General features: G+C 45.0%; 1 protein-coding gene across 1 annotated transcript in view; it reads left to right on the forward strand.

The window, feature by feature from the left end:
• MANBA (mannosidase, beta A, lysosomal) overlaps positions 1 to 23702 on the forward strand; it is a 79034-nt gene that overhangs the window by 12091 nt on the left and 43241 nt on the right. The window contains exons 2-5 of the mRNA XM_015405772.1: positions 7306 to 7400; positions 9111 to 9216; positions 10356 to 10526; positions 17939 to 18062. Coding sequence (XP_015261258.1) covers positions 7306 to 7400; positions 9111 to 9216; positions 10356 to 10526; positions 17939 to 18062 — 496 coding nt within the window. The remainder of the gene's footprint in view (positions 1 to 7305; positions 7401 to 9110; positions 9217 to 10355; positions 10527 to 17938; positions 18063 to 23702) is intronic.

Consider the following 23702-nt stretch of genomic DNA (forward strand, 5'->3'; position numbering starts at 1 on the left):
CCACCACCCAAATCTCTAGGGATTTCCCAACCCAGAGCTGGCAGCGCTCACCAAGGGGGAAGGGGTGACTGTAGCCACACATTGGCTGCTCCCTGTGGGTTCAGGAGCAGTAGTCGCAAGGTCTCAGTTTTATCTTCTGAACCCCATGACTGCATGACAGTTGCCCACACTTTTGGCTGGACTGGTGCTGTGATGGGAAGCTCTTTCACGCATGCAGGATAATCCACTTCCAAACCATTTTCGGTGCACTGTAGCAATTGTTTTCAGTTTTGCCATTTCACCCAGTACAAGCACAGCGTGTGTGAAAGGACTTCCCAGCAAGAATTCACAATATTAATTGGGCTACTGAAACAGGGCAGGTAATGCTGCAGTCTTGGGCATGCTCACTTGATACAAATGCTGAATGTAGACTGTGCTTAAACATGAATGTCCTTGGGTTGTGAACATGAAGTTCATTCCCACTATGTTGCAGAGTAAGAATACCTTTAGGTCCTGAAATCATTCTCACCATATAACAAGTGGAACCTTCTGGATAAAGAGATAAATAGCATTGTGATTGTATGTTAGAATTTTCTGTAAACTGTTTTTGGGTCCCTTTGGGAAAAAAGGTGGCACAGAAATGCCCAAATATATGAAATGTGTAGTAAGGAAAACCACCTCCCCAGGCCCAGCAACCAGAAGCCAGTGGCTGCTAGAACGTGAGAGTGAAGGCCGAACATTTGGGATGCTACCTCCACCATCCTTTCTGCCAACCGACAGTGTTCTGCCAGGTTCTGATGGATGCGGCAGTATTTGGTGGAACTTCAGTTATTTTGTAGGAAGACCCCTTCAAAAAACTCCTCTGCTTTAGGGGTGCACATTTGGATATACCTAAGTCTATATGGCTTAGGTATATCCAAATGTGCACCCCTAAACCATATAGAACAGTGATGGCGAACCTTTTAGAGACCGAGTGCCCAAACTGCGACCCAAAACCCACTTATTTATCGCAAAGTGCCAACACAGCAATTTAACCTGAATACTGAGGTTTTACTTTAGAAAAAACAACTCATACATTAACTTAAGATGATCCAAACAAAGTAAGGAAAGCAATCCCCAATGCCTTTACTTACTTAAAATTATTTAGCAGAGAATTCAACACTCTAATGATGGTCTGGGCCTGGCTGGGGCGATGGCATGCATGCCCACATAGGTTCACCACCACTGATATAGAAGGAGCTGCGGTGGCTCAAGTGGTTAAGATGCTGAACTGCAGGCTGTGGAAGGTTGGTAGTTCAGCAGTTCGAGACCCGAGTGTGCCGCATGACGGAGTGAGCTCCTGTCTCTAGTTCCAGCTCCTGCCAACCTAGCAGTTCGAAAGCAAGAAAGCAAGTAGATAAATAGGTACCACTTCAGTGGGAAGGTAACAGCGTTCTGTGCGCCTTGGTGTTTAATCATGCCGGCCACATGACCACGGAAATGTCTTCAGACAGTGCTGGCTCTTCGGCTTTGAAATGGAGATGAGCACCGCAACCCTAGAGTTGGATTCCACTGGCTTTCAAGCAAGGGAACCTTTACCTTTTTAAGCCATATAGAAACCTGAAATTAGCTATTTCCAGTCAGCTCGGGGATATCTGACATGACCCCACACACTTGTGAAACTCCAGGAGTAATTTATCTCCTGGAATTTTGTGAGTGTTTTGAGTTTCAAGGAGATGTAGGAGTGGGGAGGAAGGGGAGGGGAGGGGGAACCGCTCAACTCTCAGCTGCTCTGTAATGCATAGTCTTTTTAAACTTTAAAGGGCCATTGTTTTCTGTGGGAAGATTTGGCTTTTGAATTCAGATCTGCCTCCATTGAAAATAATGGACCTTAACAGTTTAAAGGGTGATACACCACCAAAACGGGTGGGAGGCCCTGAAAGTAGACCTGGCCCCGGAGGCTAGCTCCAGCACCTGTGGGAAGTAGACCAAGCCTCCAAAGAAAATAATGGCCCTTTAAAGTTTAAAGGGACCTTGTGACACATTGGGATCCAGGGCACACTTCCTCTCTCTCCCTCCTCTCTCCTGTTGCTTTGTGTGTGTGTGTGTGTGAGAGAGAGAGAGAGAGAGAGAGAATACACCCAAAAGTTATTTTAATTTTGGTCAGTTTTTTAAAAGGATATTTTAGGTGCCAAAATTCTTCAACCCGAACACTGCTCCCAAAATTAATTATAATCGTGAACCCCCCAAAAATTTCGGCATACCAAAAATCATGCCTTAAAAAAAAAAATTCTGTCGCAAAATTTAAAAGACATTTTTTGAAGTGCACACCCTTTCTTTGTATCTTAGCAACTGAATTAAAATTAAAATACATGATAGGTTTCAGCTGTAAGTTGCTTGGGAAGCCGCACAGGCGGAATGTTGAAGTGTGAATGCACCTAGAAAAAGGCAAGGACCTTTGCCTATGGGACCTCCTGCCCAGTTTCTGCCGATCTACCTGCCCATCCCCTCCAGGCCCTGATGTTGCCAAGTCACTTATGTGACAAGGGGGTGACATCAGTGCATACTGAAACCTTCCATGCACACAGACTGCAAATGTTCAGTGCTCTGCATGAAGGCATCTGATCTCTGCAATGTTCCATATGGGCATGTCTTGAAATAATAATGCAGTATGCATGTCTTCTGTTTGTGACCTATACCAATTGTATAGGCTGATAATGGGGTTTTTGGTAGGGTTGCTGTGTTCCATGGAATGGACTTGGGCTAGATGTCCTATTAGCTCCTGCCAGTTTTGTGATCATACATTCTAAAACACTGTTTTGTAGACTTCTGTTAGCTGAGTCTTGCTATTTGAAGGAATAAAAACTGTGGACATGTACTCATAGAAAGATCGGAATTAAGGTATGCCCAGAGCTGTTACTCATGCAGAGGTGTGTTGGGCGACTTCTTCTGAGGGCACGCATTTCTGGCGAATCTCTGCAGTGGGTGTGAGTGGATCAATGAATCACTCGTGGTACAGAGACACAGTGGAATCACCAGCCTTTGTGGGAGGCTGATTACATGCAAACATGCCCAGAGTGTCTCAGGAACCTTTAATTATGTAATATATTTTTCACAGAACCCTGTCGGAAGAATGGCTGATCTCAAAGCTTTCTGTGCCTCGGTCCTCAAATTCAAGACTGGCACAAGCAGTTCCACCACCCTTTCAGCTGTCCCTGAGCAAAGCAAATACTAATGAACCCACCTATTCTATTTAGCAGGGATGATTCTTGTTCTTTCCGCCCTTAACGGAGTATGCTTTATCTACTATTGTAAGCCGCCTTGTTAAATTTTAAGTGAGGGAGTGGACACACCATGGGTTGCATCTTATGTCTCCCTTCCACCAAGTCGGACCCTTCCACCAGGTCTCCCTTCAACAAAGAAATATGTCCTTAAAGCAAGAAAAGACTTCTCTATCAAAAGAAACCTGTCTCAGCAATCAGAAGGAGTCATTCTCCATTGGAGGAAGTGTTTCTCCCTCGAAGGAACTCTTCGCAGAAGAGAGTCATAGGCTCCAACATCGCCGAAGGGAGCCACATGTTCCAGCCCCTTATCACTACTGTGTCTGCATGCTCACTTTGAAGTGTGGATAATGTGGGACAATGACCTCCCCTCCCCAAGGTACCTTTAACCTCAGTGACAAACATCTCCTTGGATTTTAAAACCACCTGTGAACATTTATTATGGAAGAAAGGAATGTCGCACAAAGCAGACCAAAGTGGGGGTTCTAGCCGAGTGTGATGGGACTGAGAGACGAGAGACCGGGCAGTAATCTCTGGTATGATCAGGAGTGTTACAAACGTGTCCCCATTTTCATTTGTGACATCTGGGAGCCTGTGAAACTGTATGAGATGCAACTTAATGAAATATTAACCTGCTGTGCAGATGACACATCAGTTGTTCTGCAGTTGCCTCTAAGAGAAGCCGTGGCAGAAAGCGATCTCTGCCTCCTTGTTTGCTACAGGAGTGCTAAATATTCCTGCCAGGGTTTATATTTAGCACCGGCTCACTAAAATATGCATTGCGCTTGCACATACGGGCTGGCTAAAGGTTTGGTTGGGTCCTCCCCTCCCCTCCTTCCTTCTATTCAAATGGCAGGTTATCTTTATGAAACGCTGCTGCCGGTGGGGGGGGGGGATGGTGCTGTGTTGCTTTCAAAGGACGGTACTCCTCTCATTTCAAACACTGGCTTAATGAAGATAATATCCCAGGGTCAACCAAGTGTGTATTCCCTCAAGGGATGCTTTATTCATGCTCTGCCTGGGCAGTGATAAGAGAATTAACTCTTGATTATTTAATACTTGCTTTCTTGATTCGTCTTTTCAGAGGTGTCCCTGGGAACGGTGGGGGGGGGGAACGGGAGGGGAGAGAGAAATGAGCATAGCAGACGTGCCACAGAAATGCTGAACACTTTCACGGGCAGGATGAGACAAGCGCGGTGCATGCTCAGTGAAGTCTCTTGCTAATAATAGAGGCGTTGCGTTTGGACCACGTTTTAATGTGAGGGGGAGATTTTATCAATGAATTAGGCACCTACATACGATTGTTTAGGTCGGATTTAGTCGAGGAAGATCGGCAGATAACTTATTTGTTCAAAGGTTTATACGTGTTGTGGTGATTCTAGAGCACAGATTGGTGGCTGGTTTTTAAACCAGCCCTGGATTTTGAATTGAGCATGGTTCAGAGGACCAGCAACAATTGGCACAGCTTATTATATGCCCGTACAAGAAGGGTCACACAAAAAGGGGCTCTGTAACCCTTTCTGCCACTGTGAGGATAGCAGCTTGGTAGAAATCCTATTTGTGTGTGACTCAGCTCTCTAGGGTTGCCAACCTCCAGGTGGTGGATGGAGCTCTCCTGGGATTACAGCTGATCTCCAGGTGACACCTGGAGAAAATGGCCACTTCGGAATGTGGACTCTATGGCATTATTCCCTGGTGAGGCCCCTCCCTTCCCCAAACCCCTCCCTCCTCAGACTTCTGCAAAATCTCCAGGTATTTCCCACCCCAGAGCTGGCAGCGTAATACGGGTAGGAGTTACACTTGAACCAGCAAACTACGTGTTGTGCTTGTTCCCCAGGCAAAAATTGGAAGCTGCGATCTGACATTGGCTTCTAGTTCTGGTTTGGAAGAGAAACACGAGCCATAGTTTTAGTTTCTAATGCAACACCAAAGGAAGTCAGAATGGGTAAGGAAAGGAGCAAAAGCATAAACGCGAGGCTTGTTCCCATAAGCTAAGAGTGTGATTTAGTATTATGTGGGATTAGGAAAAAGGCCCATTGTGGAAATAAATACAACGGTCTCTAGAAAGAGGCTCTGGGTGGGTGCCCCGGCCTTGGACACTCAGTGTCAATTTGCTGTGGCGACCTCAGCAGGGTATAATGACACTGAGTCCACCATTTTCTTCAGAGGAGCTGATCTCTGCTACCTAAAGAACAGTTGTAATTTTGAGTGATCTCCAGCCCTCACCTGGAGAATGGCAACAATGGTTCCCCAGAAGGGAATGGTTGGTTTGGAGGGTGGAGTCTATGGCTTTGTACCTGTTTGAGGTCCCACGCCTCCTGAAACCTCACCCTCTCCAGGCTCCATCCCTCACATCTCCAGGAATTTCCCACCTGGAGTTGGCAACCCTATCTCCTTCCCAGCCAATCATCAACCTATATTTCCCCCTCACTCTTCAGCTTTCCACCCCCCACACACCCGCAGCCTCTCCCGTGCTCTGAAGCCCTGACTGCTACGTCACATTGGCTGTCATATGGGGCCACCTCAGCAGCATATAAGGATACAGAACCCACCATTTTCTCCAGGGGGACTGATCTCTGCCATCTAGAAAGCAGTTGTAATTCTGAGTGATCTCCAGCCCTCCCCTGGAGATTGGACACATTTTACCTCAGAACAGCAAACTGTTTAGAATGTTAGAGGCAAAAGCCAATCAAGTCGCATATGCAAACGACCTCTGTGTTCTGAGGCAAAGGCCAATGAGGCTGCATATGCAAATAACCTCTGTATTCTGACCGGCTACGGGGGAGGGGGGAGAGGAACAGCAAACTGTTTAGAATGTTGGAGGTGAGACTCAAGCAATGCAGCCAGTGGATAGGGACAGATTGTGAGTGACACACCAGGGCACCAACCAATTCCGGAGTGTATGGAATGTTCTAGACAAGTGCCACCATGTGAACTGAGTTTCTGTTTGCTTTATGGGAAAAGCAGTGTCCATTTTAGGGCTGTGTAATGAAGGAGAAAAGAAAAGAGAGAGAGTAGTGCTAGTCTGGGCTATTAGAGCTGATACTGACAATAGTATTAGTAAAAGTGAAACTGAAAATAGCACTAGTAATACTCGTACTAGTAATAATGAACACCATGAGAAAACAATGTCAGTTCAGCCAGTATCTGACAAAGGGAGCTCTGACTCTCGGAAGCTTCGACCCTGGAAATCTTGTTTGTGTCTAAGGTGCTCCTGGACACAAATCTAGCAGCTCAGCCAAAAATGTATGTTTGTTTATTTCCTGAAACATTTTTATCCTTCTTTTCAGCAAAATGCCCCCAAAGCAGCTTATAGTCACACAAAAATATAATAAAAACTAGGGTTGCGAAGTCCTTACTGGCTGCTGGAGCGGGTCTTCTGGCTGATGTCCTGGATCTTCTTTTGTGTGCACCACGATGACGCCACCCGGAAGTGATGTCATTGTGTTGCCTTCGTCAGGGGGTGCTGCTCTAGTTTTTAGGCAAAACTCTATGGGTTTTTTGCCCTCAAAACAATAGAGTTTCCCCAAAAACTAGAGCAGAACCTCCCCAACGGTGGCACTGTGATGACATCACTGCCGGGTGATGTCATCGTGATATGATGTCCCTGTTCAGGGGTGGAGCTTCTCTTGACAGCCAGTTGGCTGGCGCCGAAGCCCCGAAAATCGGGAGAACCCCCAGGGGCTTGGCAACCCTAATAAAAACAGGCAAATAAAATCCTGCATAATTTAAAAACCAATGCATCAATATTTTTAAAAATTCTCTGGGAAAGCAGTGAATAAATTTAAAAAGTACAATTTTTTAAAAACATAATTGTGTGAATCGTGAATGCATGGTCTAACAAATGCCATATTGCATTCAGATCTGAGAGCTCTTTTTTCCATACTTTTACAGTAGAAAAGTCAAATCTCCAGAGTTTAGGCAGCCAAACTGACCTGTTAAAAGCATGAATTGCTTTCTTAATCCCAGTGTCCTAGCACTGTGCTAACAGCTGTGTTTTTATGTTTCTTGCAGTGCGGCCTTTTAATAAGCAGACTTTTGTTTATTTTATGTGGTCAATCAATAGGATCCTTATTACAGATTTAATGACCTGGCCTACAGATGGATCTCCCTGGAAAACTGGACCTATAGCAGAGAATTCCAAACTCTTTTTGATGTCAGGTATGAGAAGAAAACTTTACAATGGTTCGCTCGAGTTCCACTTACGGACCTTTAGGGCTGTGTATGGCATGGTGCAGGCATAACAGAGCTCAATCTCTTAGCCTCTTGCAGGGGCATGTACTCCTTCCCATGTGCATGAGTTATTTCCTCTCATTTGGGGGGCTAACTGTTGTTGGAGTGCTGTATCTGTGCTGGTCTCTTTGCTTGCCTTCGTTAGTTCAACCTACACTTTGCAAAAACATTCCTAATGCTGGGTTTTGAAAGGCCTTGGTAAATGAAGCGGTCTTCAGTGGTTTGCAAAAGGCCGCCAGTTAAGGGTACCTGGTTTTACTGAGAAGACCGTTCCATCAGGTAGGTACCACTACTGGGAATGGCATGGCTTTATGTCTGACATTTGAAAACATTAAAAATTAATTGAAAACACGTTTATTGATTGTCAGATCATTCAGAGCAAGTAGAGTGCAAGGGTGACCAAAGGAGGCATGGAAACAGAAACAAGTGAAAAGGCACAGAAAATAACTAGAACGCAGTTGCACCGAAGAGGGGAACTAGAGTGAAAAAAGGTTTAGTTAATTGTGAGGTTATGTGGAAAGAGGCTGCATGCCAAGTGGGCCTCCCATTTACTCACCTGGGGCAGGGAATTACCACCCTCACAGCCTTAATTTCCTGCCCCTGTGGAATTGAGAAACCAGAGAAAAAATGGCCTTCACGTAGTGACTCTATAGGAATTTCCCCTATTCTTTATGGTAAAGACTGCAGCAACTAGAGGGGTGGCCTAAACTAACTCCCAGAAGTGACATCACATCTTCCCCAAACTCTACCCTACCAAGGTACTCCCTTCAAAATCTCTAGGCATTGGCTGAGGCAGTGTTGGGAACTCTGATCCCACATGGCATCGGCACAGCATAGACACAGAGAAGCAGCACCTGTGCTCCTTGGGAAATTATGAATGAATAGATACTTACTCTTCTCACCTCCTCATACTTCAGAAATTCCTGTGGTATACTGGATAGACGTAGAGTAAACCATTTGGCTACATCAAGGCTTTTAATAAAATACTTTCAAGTCTTCTTCCATTTTAAAAATGGTTTCTGAATTATACATTACTGAAACTCATCTTGAAAATTGATATGAGGCGTGTAACCAGAATCTGAACTCTGTGTGTCTGATCTAAACCTTCGTGATGTACGTTGGTTGTCTCTTTAGAGGTAACATGATTATTAATATTTTCTGTAGAAACAGATGCTGCTCAAGGCTTTCAGAGATTGGCATACTTAATGCTGCAGCCTGTGATTTGCAAATTGGAAACTAGCTTCAGGAATCGTGTGTGCTTTTTCTCAGTCTCTCTTCCCTGTCTCCCATCTCCTATCTTGTCTGACTTAACCACAGCTCAGCATTATACCTGCAGTGATGCTGCAAGGACTCATCATTAATTTGGTTCCTCATATTAACCAGAATTTGCAAACCAGATCCTCATTTCAAACTCTGGTCCAAATGGGAATTGTGGTTCATGTTAACCATGGTGTCTGTACCAGGTACTACGGAGAAGAAAGGAGGAAATTCACATTCTTGATGCTGACTCCAGATTTGCAAACCAGAGCTTTTAGGGAATCAGTCTTACATCTGCCACCAGATCATTAATGAACATTATATGGGCAATTAATTTAGGACACTCCAATAACTCTATATTCCTCTGTTCTTTTTCTGTAGCATATGGCAGAAAGTGGGTTTGATTTTTGAAGGAGTGGATACAGTGGCTGAGATTGTGGTCAATAACATCAGTGTCGGAAGGACGAACAACATGTTCAGTAGATATGTGAGTGTCACTGTTCTTATGTTTTTTAGGGATCTCCACAATTGGGTACAGAGCAAAACACTTCGATGATCTTGGGACTGTCTTCCAGGCCCAATTTTGATAGTTGTTTCTACTTTTTCAGCAGCTGACTTATTGCATATTCATCCATAGTCCCATAGTATTTAGGGGATAGTAGCCTGTAGTCACAGGAAAACCCAGAAGTTAGTCACATTGATGATGGAGATAAATCAGTGAATTTTGTACTGAAGAACTGACCAGTGTGGTTGTGCATGTTGTCATAAATGGGCTCCCATAAATGGGACAAGGATGGAATGGGAAAACTCCATATGAATGGCTGTAGCTGTTGGGTGTTGGCCAGGAAGAAAGGAGGGCCATGTTCATCTTTCATTTCCTGTGCCTTCACAGAGGCCTCTAGTGGCCAAGGCTAGCAAAAACAAGTGAATGCTGCTAGATCAGTCTGTTTCCCGCTGCCATCCAGATGTAATAGCCAGTGCCCAAGGCCTCTCTTCTCTTCCTGCCTCCTTGGGAGCAACCTGTTGGGGATGGCCAGATATTGCACTGTTCCATTTAGAACTATCCTGCTCACCTGGAGATCCACTAGCCTTTTGCTGCAGCCTGCCAGCTGCTTGGTTGTCATACTGTTTTTGCAGTTCTGGGGCAGCAGGCACAGAAGGTTTATTGACCCCTTTAAGGCCCTGCTCTGCCCTACACGTCTAATAAGCTGCTTTCAGCTTGGTAGCTGCCAGCTGTGCAGATCTGGTAGGAAGTTCTGTTTGCTGAGATGTTTCTTTCACTTGCTTTTTTGCAGACCTGGTAGAGAGTTGTGTTTGCTCAGATGCTTCTTTCACTTGCTTCCTCTCAGTTTAGTTGCTGGGGGTAATGCAGTGCAACTTGTGATCTGACGGATCTCAGCTTTGGTGGCTTTTGGAGTCTCTAAAGTACATTTAGGAGTTTCAGGGACTTTTAGAATTGACCATGGTGGGGATTAGAGGGTTCCCAATGTAACACTTTTCTGGAAGTGATGAAAATAATGACTGCACTAGACCCAGGACAACTGAACCAATGCATAGCAGATGTTGCATGTCAGAGTGATTAATGTATCATGTCTACAATTCATACTTTTCCTGTCCCTGACACAGAGCTTCGATATTACTGATGTGATCCAAGAGGTCAATACCATTCAAGTTCACTTCTTATCTGCCATTTGGTATGCCGCGGAGCAGAGTAAAAACCACCAAGCGTATAGCGTGCCTCCAGAATGCCCTCCGCCTGTGCAGAAAGGACAGTGCCATGTTAATTTCATCAGAAAGGTAATACCTGTGTGTCTGTGAATGGGAAACTTTTGAGCAGGAAATTAAGATGTAGAAGAAGAAGACATAGTGTTGGTTTTTATCCCCCACTTTTCTCTACTTTAAGGAGTCTCTAAGTGGCTTCCAATCACCTTCCCTTCCTCTCCCCACAACTGGCACATTGTGGGGTTGGTGGGGCTGAGAGGGTTCTGGGAGAACTGTGACTGGCCCAAGGTCACCCAGCAGGCTTCAAGCGGAGGAGGAATGGGGAATCAAACCTGGTTCTCCAGTCTGCCACTCTTAACCACTACACTACACTGGTTCGCTCTGTAATTACGATCATGCCAAGCGTACTTGGAATTTGCTGATTTCAGATGTTACATTCAGCAGAAATTAACTGGACAGAGAAATATTGAAAACCTCAAAACACAAACAGTGTTTAAAAAAAAAGCCCTGGTAATGAGTACTTCAGACACAAGCCGCTGAAAGATTCTTTTATTCATTGAAATGGACAAAGCTGAGCACCAACTAAGCTTAGAACTTGCAGGCATACTCCTTATGAGTGCATTAAGCTACAATAGGGTTGCCAGGCCACAGCCTGCGATTACTGAGAGCAGTTGTGGGGTGGGCCCAGGCATTTTGCAAAAACTCAGTGGTTTTACCAGAGAGTTTTTGCAGAATCCTAGAGCATCCCATGTCACTTCCAGTTTAAACCAGAAGTGAAGTGGGCACAGCCCTGGCGCACCAGCCCTTTCCTCCATCTCCAGTTCCTCCCACCAGTGCCCAAAGCACTGACAGGTGCTGAATGAAATTGCTGGGAGGGGCTTCCCTAAGCTGGAGAGATAAGTAAAGAGAAACCAGAGGGTTTTTTTAAATTATTAAATTTAAAAAAAACAGTTAAAAATAAGAACGTAGATCCTGATGTTTATGTAGAGCAAACAGGGAGGTGTCAATTTTATGTGCTGCTGACGCTTCTAAGAGGGGCATCCATTTTTCTTGGAGATTGTCAGGAACGGGTTGATTTTCAGATCGAAGGAGAAACCAGAGTTTGAGTGCTTGTTTAAAATATTTCTATCCTGTTTCCCCCCCTAAATCTCAGAGTAGTATTAACCGCCCCCCTCCATAAAACAGGCAGTCATTCAAAACAGCCACATATATATGCATTCAATAAATAACTCGGAATATAAAATAGCCGAGGACACCTCAGTGCCAGCTTGGAAAAAATCTCGCATTCCTTGCAGAAACTCTGGAGTGATGCAGCTTTTTGCACCCCCTCAAGGAGGCAATTCCAATGTGAGAGAGCAGTCACGGACAACAAAGGCCTGCTTTTTGAAAAGCCCTTTTGCCACCAACAGTCTCAGCTTCCCCAGTCTTAATGGGTGACTGGGTGCTTGCAGGGAGAGAGGACCTTTCTGGTCTGTGGATTCCAACTCCTTAAGAGCTTCAGAGTTTAAAGTCAGCACTCTGAATGGAACGTCTGGGATCTATTGAACGCCAGCGTGGTGTGCCAGTTAGCATGTCGGACTAGGATCCAAGAGACCCCAGGTTCAGATCCTCACTCTGCCATGGAACTTTGGGCCCGTCACACACTTTCAGTGTAACCTGCCTCACAGGGTTGTTGAGAAAGTAAAATGTAGGAGAGGAGAACAATGTAGGCTGCCTTGGGTCTCCATTGGGGGACCAAGTAGGATAGAAGTAAAGTAAATAAATTCAGGGGGAAAATGACAACCAGGATAGCTGGCACAGAGCTGGTTGCCTGACAAAGATGGGCAGGCTGCATTCTGCACCAGGTGAAGCTTCTATGTGACCGTCCAGTGCAGCTCACATAAAGTGTGTTGAACTGGTTAGGCCTGGAAGGGCCCAGGAGATGGGTCAGCACAGAGAGGTCAGGCCTGTCTAGAAGGGGAAAGAGCCAGTTTGGTGTAGTGGTTAAGTGCATGGACTCTAAATCTGGGAGAACTGGGTTTGATTCCCCACTCCTCCACTTGCACCTGCTGATATGACCTTGGGTCAGTCACAAGCTCTGGCATAGCTGTTCCTGAAAGAGCAGTTTGTGTCAGAGTTCGCTCAGCCCCACCTACCTCACAGGGTATCTGTTGTGGGGAGGGAAAGGGAAAGGAGTTTGTAAGCCGCTCTGAGACCCCAAGTGAAGGGCGGGGTATAAATCCAATCTCCATCTCCTCCTCCTCCTCCTCCTGCTGCTGCTGCTGCTGTTGTCATGCCCAACAATAGCTCCCACTTGTTTTGCCAAGAGTGGCCTTGGGCTCTGGGAACATCCCTAGGCTCTTGGTCAAAGAGAATAACCCCACCCATCTAGCTCAGGGAAACCAATCCCTGCCAGAACTCCCAGCAAGCCTCACCTGCATCATTAGCATCATCAGTTCTGAGAAGAGAGAGCATCTTCTGCCAGGGCTGTAACCATCCTGCCCAAGCCGCTTTGTGTGTTATGTGCCTCTGCTCCTGTGCCGAACTACTTACATTGTGCAGCCCTGACAGTTTCTGGGAACAGCGTTACCGAATAAGAAACTACATCTCATTAAGTTGCTGTAAAGCGTGGCTGGATTAGTTTGAGCACATTGCAGGCTATTTTTTTTTTAAAAAAAATAACAAGGTACCACAACATAATTAAAAATGCACTGTTATTTTATCCTTAACAGCATCAAACTGAGGCCTGGGTGCTCCCTGACCTCAGTGTTTCTTTATATTTAACTGGCAGCTGTGTGGGACCACAACGTGGATCAGAGCTGCAATATGTGTGCATGTGCTTGTGTATGTGTAAGGGATAACACACCTCTGGCATAATTTCCCTGACCCTGTCTTTGTCCCTTCTAGGAGTACTAGCAGTGTGTGTGTTTGTGGGGGTGGGTGGGTTCTGTTTTAATCAGTGAATTGATACAATAGGATTAAATCCCTCCCTGCACTGGTGCCCCACTACATTGGGACCATGTGACTGTTGTTTCTATGAGGAATTTCACATTACCCTTTTTAAGCCGGTTTGAAGCTGTTTTTGATCCGTCGTGGAGTAAACTGGTATAGGGCTGCTATTTCACACATGGCTTTCCCCTACTGGTAAACAGTTGGATCTGGTTTGCCATTTCAGACTGCCCTGCTTTTTCCTGCCGTTTTTCGCCTGCGCGGGTGATCTCCGGCTTTTTTTTTTACGTTCACTTTAGAGCGCTATAGCGCTATAACACAACACTCCAGGCATTCCAGTGGGGTTGCTATAATGATGTCTTGTTGTTGTGTTATAGCGCTATAGCACTATAGTGCTCTAAAGCAAATGTTTTTTTAAAAAGCCGGAAATCGCCCGCACAGGTGAAAAACGGCGGGAAAAAGCGTTTTGGATCCGGGAGAAGAAACTGAAGACTATTTGGAAGTGGTTTACAGGTAAAACGGTTCGGCCCCATTTCCTGAACGGGACAGAAGTATTTGTGTGTGAAAGTACAAATATATTCCGGTAGGGAACCGGTTCTAAAACGGTTCTGTCTGAAATGTCAGACCAGAAACCGTTCGGGAACCGTTCCTGAACCAGAATATATCGCCTGTCTGAAATTCCTCGATTTCTTTCACCTCTGAGAAGATGTGGTCATGGATCTTCTGGTGGCTTCTGTGGTTTAACCCTTTGAGTAAATAATGCTGGGAGAGCTTCAGTGGTTCAGTGATCTGTATCCAGCTGTGTTCTGAGGTTTAAGAGGAGGTGACCATTTCTATCTGTTTCTCCCTGTTCCATTGCAGATACCATGGTGCCACACACCCACACACACACAAAGTCAGGCTCCATGGGTTGCGATGGGGAATTGGCGGGAAGATTATGAAAACTTTAAGGACACTTAAAGTTTCTTCCCTTTGTGGTTGGATACAGGCTAGCATCTTCTCTCTGCTGTTACCCTTATATCTCTTGGTGATGATGTTCCCTGCAAGACAGACTGAGGAAGAGATCCCTGAAATTTAACACTCACAAAAATTAGAGCAAAGTTTGAGTCCAGTGGCATCTTAAGACCAATAAAGTTTTTATTCTGGGTATAAGTTTTGTGTGCATGCACAGTTCCTCAGATACACACTTCTTCAGATGCATGCACACAAAAGGTTATACCCAGAATAAAACTTTGTGGGTCTTAAAGGTGCCACTGGACTCAAACTGCTGCTTCAGACCAACACAGCTACCCACCTGAGTCTACAACAGTTAGAGAGGAGGTTCTTTTCCTTTATAATGTAATTGCTGTGATGGAACTGGGGATCTCAGTAAGCTGTAAAAAAGGCAGCTATTTTGGTTACAATGGTTAATTAAAACATGGTGGGCTATCTATCTGCTGCAGAATCCACATGTTGTTTCTACTCTGTTGATTAGAAATCAGCATGAGGGAGAAAACAACTTGAACAGCTGTATTCCTATTTTTGAGGCAGAAGATGCTGGGAAGGTTGCTTTTCTGTAGTGCCGGACTGTATGTTTTAAGTTCACTAGTTCCTAATGAGGATTTATTTTCTATTTTTTTCCTCGTCACATTTGTGTCATTCTCTGTTCTTCCCAAGGTGATCAGGGCAGCACCCATGAGGCTGTACAGCAAATGAGGGGGTACCACTTAGTAGTGGAAGTAGTGAATGCAGTGAAGGGGGACCCACATGTTTAATACGTTGGGCCTCAATCTCACAATACAAGAACTCGTGGGCACTCTGTGAAATTGCTGAGTGGTCGGGTTAGAACAGATAAAAGGAAGTGCTTCTTCACCCAAAGAGTGATTAACACATGGAATTCACTGCCACTGTCCTGGCCCCACTGCTGGACCTCCTGATATCACCTGGTATTTTTGGCCACTGTGTGACAGAGTGTTGGACTGGATGGGCCATTGGCCTGATCCAACATTGACTTCTCTTATGTTCTTAAGGTCCCCTTGGAGGTCCAGTGGACACCTGATGTTAGAGTCCTAGGGAAGGGTGGGATCCTGAGGCATGTGCAGCCTTCTTTTTTCCAGCCAAAATCTGGATGGTCTAAATATCTCCCATCAAAGGACTCTCAGCAATTGACGTTAGATTTGAAGGGAGGACAGTATCCCCGTGGTCCATCATCTCAACCTGGTTTTTTTTGGGGGGGACGACACAAGAAGAGTTGGTTATTTGTGTTGGATTAGGCAGAGGAAGTTCATTATTGGAATCCAGGTTCAAAAAGGTAGTGGCACTTGTTATTGTGGTAGCAGTGAAAAACGATGTGCCCCAGTTCCTTAACCCAATCACTGGGTGTGACTAATAGTATCTGGCAATGACATCACTGTACTGTGTTGTGTGCTGTTGGGCAAAGCTCAGGATGTGAACATCATGCAGCCTTGGCTCACTCAGCAGAGGTGTCCAAGATGTGCACTCTGCCCTTTCTCTCCCCTGCATATACCACCAGTGGTAGGGCTGTATAGCTGCAGCCATGTTGTTATGCAAAGTGAACATTTGATTAAAATCATTTTTTTTTTTTAGTACTGGTGTTCTGAGATGACAAAATGCACAAACATTTGTTTCAGGGCATCAAGATTCAAAGGTATATTTATAAATTTGTTGATTTGTAATAAGTATAAAAAATAAAAGGTTTACTCAAAGGTAACATAAAATGAATACCAGTGAGAGAAATGAAATTGCATGCAGTAACAATCCATCCTTAGTAGGAATCTCATGGATCAATTTCTAGGGCAACGTATGGGAAACCTTTCCTTATAGTACTTTAAGGCTCAATTCACACATTTTTTTGATGTTGTAGGGTTTGCATATGATGACGTTACCACTTAGTTTCCCCACGGGGAACATGCCAAAATTGCTGTGTTCAGATGTAACTTGAAATTGTGCAAACCAGGTTGAAGATTATTGCCCTTATGTCCTCGTAACAGTAACTTTCTGTCTTGTCATCCCCCCTCTGGTAGCAGTGAAGTAAAAAGATCTCCCGCTCTGGCCTTATTTTCTAAGAAACGGCCGCCTCTGACATTAACCTAGAAATAGGTGCAATGCCTGCTTCTTGGTGTGTGCAACTTGATACACTGGCAAGCAAGCAGATTCTGTGGGATATAGGGAACGAGCTAGATGCGTGCTGTGTGGGTTGCCAAAATTAGTATGGTTCAGCTGTCAGTTATTAGGATTATAAATTTAGATCTGTAGGTCACTACGTGTGACTTTAATGAGATCTATTGTATACATGCTTCGGGGTGGGGATCTCTGAGGTCAAGTCAAGACATGACTTGAAGAAGCGAGTGGTCAACAACTTGTGTTCACCTAGGCACCGCACTGGAATGGTCTCATGCACGAAAGAGCTGAAGCTAACTCGCCTCATGCTACCACCCACAGATTCAGTGTGTGGTGATCTAAATCTGGGGTATCTCTTCGCATGAGCAACTTTTCTGTGGCTTTATCTCATGTAGTCGGTGCTGTTTGGAAGGTGGAACCATTTGGGACCCATGATGTTGGGGCCCTTACCAACTCGATCATTGTCGTTTCTGTTAGCTGAATGAGAACATAAGAAGAGCCCTGCTGCATCAGACCAGTGGTCCCTCTAGTCCAGCATCCTGTCTCACACAGTGGCCAACCAATTCCTCTGGAGGTACAACAACAGGGCACAGAGGCTGAGGCCTTCTCCTGATGTTGCTTCCTGGCATTGGGATTCAGAGTTTTAATGCCTGTGACTGCGCAGCAGTGGCAGACAAGGTCTTCTACCAGACAGCTGGTTCAAGACCACCAGTTTACCCCGCTGTCCTCCACAGTAGTGTTGTGTGTATTCTGGAATGTTCTTTCAGTTGATGTGAGATGGGGAAGAACTGAACCGGCCTGGTCAGTGCTCAGTTAGAAGGAGTGTTTGCCCCACAACGTGCTTCAAGATACTGTACACAGATGTTCCTTATCAGTGTAATCAAGGCAGAAAGATTTCCTTGAACACAGGAAGTTTTAAAACCATTACATCAGAATGTATCAGAACACTGGAAATTGACTTTTCATACTTATAAACTAAGGGTCCTGCGGGTTAATGTTTTAAGCTCTTAAGGGCTTGAGGAGGTCAAATTCTGCATCCCTCCCTATTTTTCCTTCACCGCCTGCTTTGATTCTCACCATCTTCAGCACTATTTTCAGCACTCTGTGCCTTCTAGTTCATGCTCAGTATTTACTTCATCTGCAGGTCATCTTGTTTCATTGCTGTAGTACTCATAAACGCTCAGGCATCAAGCAAGAGTGATAAATATTTACATACATTTTTAGATAAAGAGCGATAAATGCATTAGAAGGAGTGATAAATGTCTTATATATGACTATTTAAAAATGATGTTTGTTGTTGCCAGTGGGGAGAGAGCAGGCAAGAAAGCGAAATAAAACACGTCGCTGTGACTGTCCACTCTCTCTCTTACTCCCTCCAGGAATATAATCTCTTTATGAAGGAACCTGCATTTCTGACGCGCGTGTCTAATTAATTCCAGGAGCAGTGCTCGTTTAGCTGGGATTGGGGCCCCTCTTTCCCTACTCAGGGAATTTGGAAGGATGTGAGGATTGAAGCATACAGTCTTTGTCATCTGATCTATTTCTCTGTGACTTCTCATTATGGTAAGTCTTGGCTCTTGAACTCTCAAAGTCGATTGGGGGGAAAATGGATTTTTTATTCTGGGGAAATTTAATGCTTCAGAATTAACAGCTGGTTGGGGCAAAAGACCTCCTCCTCCTAATTCCCCTCAGGAACATTATCTCTTTTCTCATTTAGTTGAGAACTGCTCTGTAACACATATTCTGTCTCATAGCTGTAATTGGGGAGAAATCATAGCTGAATGGCAGAGGCCAGGCAGAGGTCCCCGGCTCAGTCTCTGACATCTCCAGTTAAAAAAGAATATCCGGCAAGCTGCAGGGCTGCTGCCTGACAGAGCATTTAATATTAAGATAGGTGGACTTGCTATGAAGCGGCTTCGTATGTGAATTCATATTGTCTCTGTCCTTGCATCTTTGCACCGGCTCCTTGCCATGTATAGCATCGACTTTCCAATCCTCACTTTGAAATAAAACCGTCCTGTCAATGGAAATATTTGTCCTCCTCATTCATTCTTTTTCTTTAAAAAAATATTCGTTGTGTCCTGCTGTTATATTGATTTACTGCATTTATACCCCACTTTTCTTCCAACGGGGACCACAAGTGACTTGCAACATTCTTGCCTTCTCCATTTTGTCCTGACAACAACCCTGTGAGGTAGGTCAGGCTGAGAGTGTGTGACTGGCCCAATGTCACCCAGTAAACTTCCATGGCAGAGCGGGGGTTTGAACTTGGGTCTCCCAGATGTTAGTCTGACACTTTAACCACTACACCACGCTGCCTCATATGAGACTCCCTGTAGTCTCCCATCCAGGCTATTGGTCAGGCCCACAAACTCAGTTGTTCAACAACATTGTCCTATCAAGTGTGCCCAAAACTTTCACTGGGCGTTTAAACGTCACATTTCTGTCCCTTCTCTTGTACAGATGTGTACCTACTACGTCTCTTTCTTGTCCTCTTATTTTTCTACCTTCTCCATATGAGTCTCTCTTATCTCTTTCTGAAGCCATCTCCCCATTCTCCACGAGGTCCCACTTGTTTCTTGGAGCCTTTCCTAAGTGACTCTAGCTTCATTTTATGGTCTGTGCTTACAATAAACCACCGACAGGACTGCTGTGCCATGGAAACAAAGGTTACTGCAAGTGTCAGGGTCCCAAGAATGGGCTTTTCATGAAGGGGTAACCTTAGTATGGAGTTAATGATCTGAAAGCAATCCATATTATCTTATGCGAGCTTCCCCCCATGATTAAATTGCAGGATGAAATGGTAGCAGGGTCGTACCTTCTTGTTCCCTCCCTGCAGAAAATAGGGGAAATCTTCCTCTCCTGCACCCTGACAACCAAGATGTTATCTGTACCTCATTTCTAAAATGAAAGCTGTCTCCCTTTGATGCGTAACTATCTTCAGCAGTGCCTTCTAGCGCATGCTCCATATTTATTACCCTCTGGTCAGAAAGCCGTTCCTTCACATTCTGGATGTTCTACTGGTATTACGATCTAAGGGTTTATGGCAAGGGAAGAGGTGTGGAAGGCAGGGACAGGAGCATGGCTTATCTTTGACTGCAGTTTGAGAGGGTTTCCTGTTCTGTGTTTGTCTCAAAGTTGTCTAACCAGTTTCTGTCAAGCGGTAATTACTTGTTTATCTTCTGGCTCCCGTTCAGGTTGACTGAAACAAAATGTAGTTTCTCGTAATGGGAATGATGTCCCAACGAGGCGGCACTCTCTGTGTTGTAATAAGGAAGTGTTAGTTGATGTGATTTTTGGCTAGGAGACCTGAGTAGCATTAAGAGTGTGACCCTGGAAGTTCTGGTTTCAAATTCCAACTCAGCCATAAACTCTGTGGGTGGCCATGACAAATCTCAGCCTCCCGCTTGTAATGTGGAGTTGATAATTACTTAGAAGAGGTTGCTGACTGCAGGTGGAATGCTTTGAGCTCTATTATAAATAGTAAGGGAAACAATTCACATGGAGTCTCTGAAGTCCCATTGATTTCAAAGGGAACGTTAAGAACATCTCTCCTACCAAAGTCAGAAGGTCTTTCTTTGAATGCTGTCAAATCACAACTGACTTATGATGACCCCGGATGGTTTGTAAGGCAACAGACATTCAGAGATGGTTTGCCATTGCCTGCCTTGGCGTAGCAACCCTGGTATTCTGTGGTGGTCTAACCAGGGCCAACCCTGCTTAGCTTCCATGAGCAGATGAGATCAAGCTAGCCTGAACCATGCAGATCAGGGTCAGTGGGCCTTAGAAGTGCTTAATTTGAGATGGATGATGTTCTAAGTATTGTTAGATTAGGCACCTTCTATCAACAGGTCAGTATCTGATACTCATAGAAATAGCTGTAGGCCTCTGCCAGTATTAATGCATTTGGAATTCCATGGAATGCCACAAGACAAGAGTCACAAGGCATTCGGTCAGTGGCGTTCCAACTCTACTTGTTGATAACCAGGTATGCAGTCAGATGCTGTTTCTGTTCACTCACCTGGGGGTGCTTCTGGACTATGGCTGATTTATAGATTATGGAGTTGATTTAGAAGAGGGGGAAAACCCAACTTGGAATAATGCACAACTGGAGTTCAGTCACCCCCCTCATTTTAAGTTGTTCAGAGTTTTACGGGCGTGACCACTGTCTGCTGGAATACAAAGTATCTATTGGACTCATCTATACTTTAAAAAAGGATTATAAAACGTTGTTTTTCTCTCTCACTGTCCTCCCACCCACATTCCCCATCTCTGTAGCAGAGAGAGACGTTGGTCTGCCAGAGATCTGGAAAATTTAGAGAGGTGCTTCCTTTTAGCTGGTGATGGCAGAAATTGAACTTGCAACTTTCTGCATGCAAAAGCAGGTGCGCTACCACTGAGGTAGGTAGTTCAGTCACCCCCCCCCATTTTAAGTTGTTCAGAGTTTTATGGGCGTGACCACTGTCTGCTGGAATGCAAAGTATCTATTGGACTCATCCATACTTTTAAAAAGGATTATAAAACTTTGTTTTTCTCTCTCACTGTCCTCCCACCCACATTCCCCATCTCTGTAGCAGAGAGAGAAGTTGGTCTGCCAGAGATCTGGAAAATTTAGAGAGGTGCTTCCTTTTAGCTGGTGATGGCAGAAATTGAACTTGCAACTTTCTGCATGCAAAAGCAGGTGCGCTACCACTGAGGTAGGTTTGTATGGTTTTTGTGTGTGTGTGTGTGTGTCTTCCTCTCTTCTGGAGCATACAGTACTAATTACAGTTCCAGAAAAGATGGAAGGGCTCCTCTGCACCTCCCCTTTCTTCTCTCTTCATGCCTGAGCTTTAGACAGTGCTAGCACTTGCCTTGAAAACCCTACAGGATCACCCTATGTCGACTGTTACTTGATGGCGCTCTAGACGCATGGCACACAATGTGAGGATCTCAGGGTGTGGTGGCAGTTTTGTGAGAAGAGGCTGGGACAGTGCTCAGAGTAGGTGTGTCAGTTCTGGCTGGGGAATTCCTGGAGATTTGGAGGGGGGGTATTCCTGGAGATTTGCCCATGGAGGGGGGAGTATTTGGGAATGGATTTCACCTCTGTGGTATACCATAGAGTTTGCCCTCTGCCCTTTTCTCCAGGGGAGCTGTTCTCTGTAACCTGGAGATCAGTTGTAATTCTAGGAAAACTTCAGTTCCCACCAAGGGGTTAGCAGTCGTAGCCCACTGTTAGGGATTAGACTTTTCACCAAGTCACTTGGTGGCTCTGGCCCTGACCCATAACTTTTGTTCCGGTTTTCCTCTCAAAGAGTTCAGCTAGGAATCTCAGGTACCAGTAACTGACATTTGAATAGCAGGCTGGGGTGAGGGGAGGATGCCAGTCTGACAAGAGATAGCTAGTGGTTTACCAGCTAAGGCGAAGAAAAAGAAGTGGTGGATGCGTTTGTTTTCTTTCTTGGATTGTTACATGGACTCCAGGGGAAAGGGCAAGGGGAGTCTGGCAGCTGCTGCATTTCTGAGACTGAGGCAGTCGCAGGGCAGTAAAAAAAAAAAAGGCATCTGGTTTCCTGCATTTACTGATATTGTCCATTGTCCGCTGAGGAGATGATTAGCCAGGCCTTTGGCAAGAGACAGGTAGTTTATTCAAGCAAGGTGGGAGGGGTGAAAAAACACTTGCTGGGAATACCCCTCTAAGTGAATCACTCTCAAAGCTGGAGGTTTTTCTGGAATACAGTAGGGGACCTTCCCTAACCAGTCGTTAGCACGCTGTTGCTTCCAGCACACTGGAGTGGCCAGAGAGAAACAGCCAAGGCCCCCTCGAAATCCCGACACAATGGGCTTAATTCATTCCCTCAGCCGTAGCTCCAGTCACTTCATAGGCCTATAGCGGGGAAGAATTTCACGCATTTTCTTTCAATGCCCCATTTGTTCACAGTACAGCAGTGATTTCGCTGCCCAGAAACTGTGATCTCTTTCAAAACAGCTGTGTTCGTACATAGACTGAATAAAAGCATATATAACAGATGCGGAAAGCTCCCTTAAAAATGACCGGAGCATTCTTGTTTCTTCTGAGGCTTTTTCAGCTTAAAATGGCTGCTGTAATTCTATTACTTTTTTATTGTATGGCAAAATTGCTACCCAAATTTGTTTTGCCAAGGTTAACTTGGTGTCAGACAAGCTAGGTGGGATGAAAACCCTATTTCTTCTTTACATATGTTGAAGTACCACCATCGGTAAATATGTCTGGAAACTGTGGTGTGCATCTACATTTCCAGGCCTTGAAGCAACCCAAGCATGGGTGGTTCTGTTAATATTTATCTTTTTAGTTATCTCACTTCTTATTTTTTTTTAAATCCTGCCTTTCCACTAAATGCCTTTAAGGCAGCTTACAAGCATTTAAATACAGAAATTGAAGCTAAAAACAGCAGCAGCAACAACAAAAACAGGTAAATAAAATGATCAGAGAAACATCAAGGAACACACCATCCCTCAAATATTGCGAAAACAAATCCATGTTAACTGTCAGTTAAAAGACAAAGAACTTGTCGGCACCCTATTGGAGAGGGTGTTCCAGATGCAGGGGCACCACCACAGAAAAGGCCTTGTTTCTGGTGACTACTTGTCTAGTGAAGGTAGAGCAGGCTGACATATTGGAGGCCTGACCAAATCATGTTTTACCTTGTTCACACCTAACTTTCAAACAGCTTTATCCCTGTGTTAGCACTGACTTCAGTGTATAATGCAATACATGCTATGTGGGGTACCCTTGAAGACAACCTGGAAACTACAACTGGTCCAGAATATGGCATCCTGACTACTGTCAGGGGCTAGTTGTTGGGAACATATGTTTCTCATTTTGAAACGGCTATATTGGCTGCCAGTCTTGAGTTCAATTGAAGGTGCTGGTTATGGCCTTCAAAGCCCTCCGTGACCTGGGACCCACATATTTGAAGGACTGTCTCCTTCCATGTGTCCCTTTGTGGCAACTACAGCCATCAGGCGGCCATCTGTTGGCTATTCCGCCACTTACGGTGTCCCATCTAGCCAGGGGTCATTTTGTAGAAAAAGAGGTGCAGGAGCTCATTAGCATAACTCATTAGCATAACTTATATGCCACACCCCCTGACATCACCGGAAGTGTGTCAGAAGGCAACGCCCACTGCTCAGGCTCCACTGGACTCTTTTTGATTGCTAGTTATTTGGGGGGGGGCACACACA

The sequence above is a fragment of the Gekko japonicus genome, unplaced genomic scaffold, assembly GCF_001447785.1.
Source record: "Gekko japonicus isolate JY-2015 unplaced genomic scaffold, Gekko_japonicus_V1.1 scaffold81, whole genome shotgun sequence".
Lineage (NCBI taxonomy): Eukaryota > Metazoa > Chordata > Lepidosauria > Squamata > Gekkonidae > Gekko > Gekko japonicus.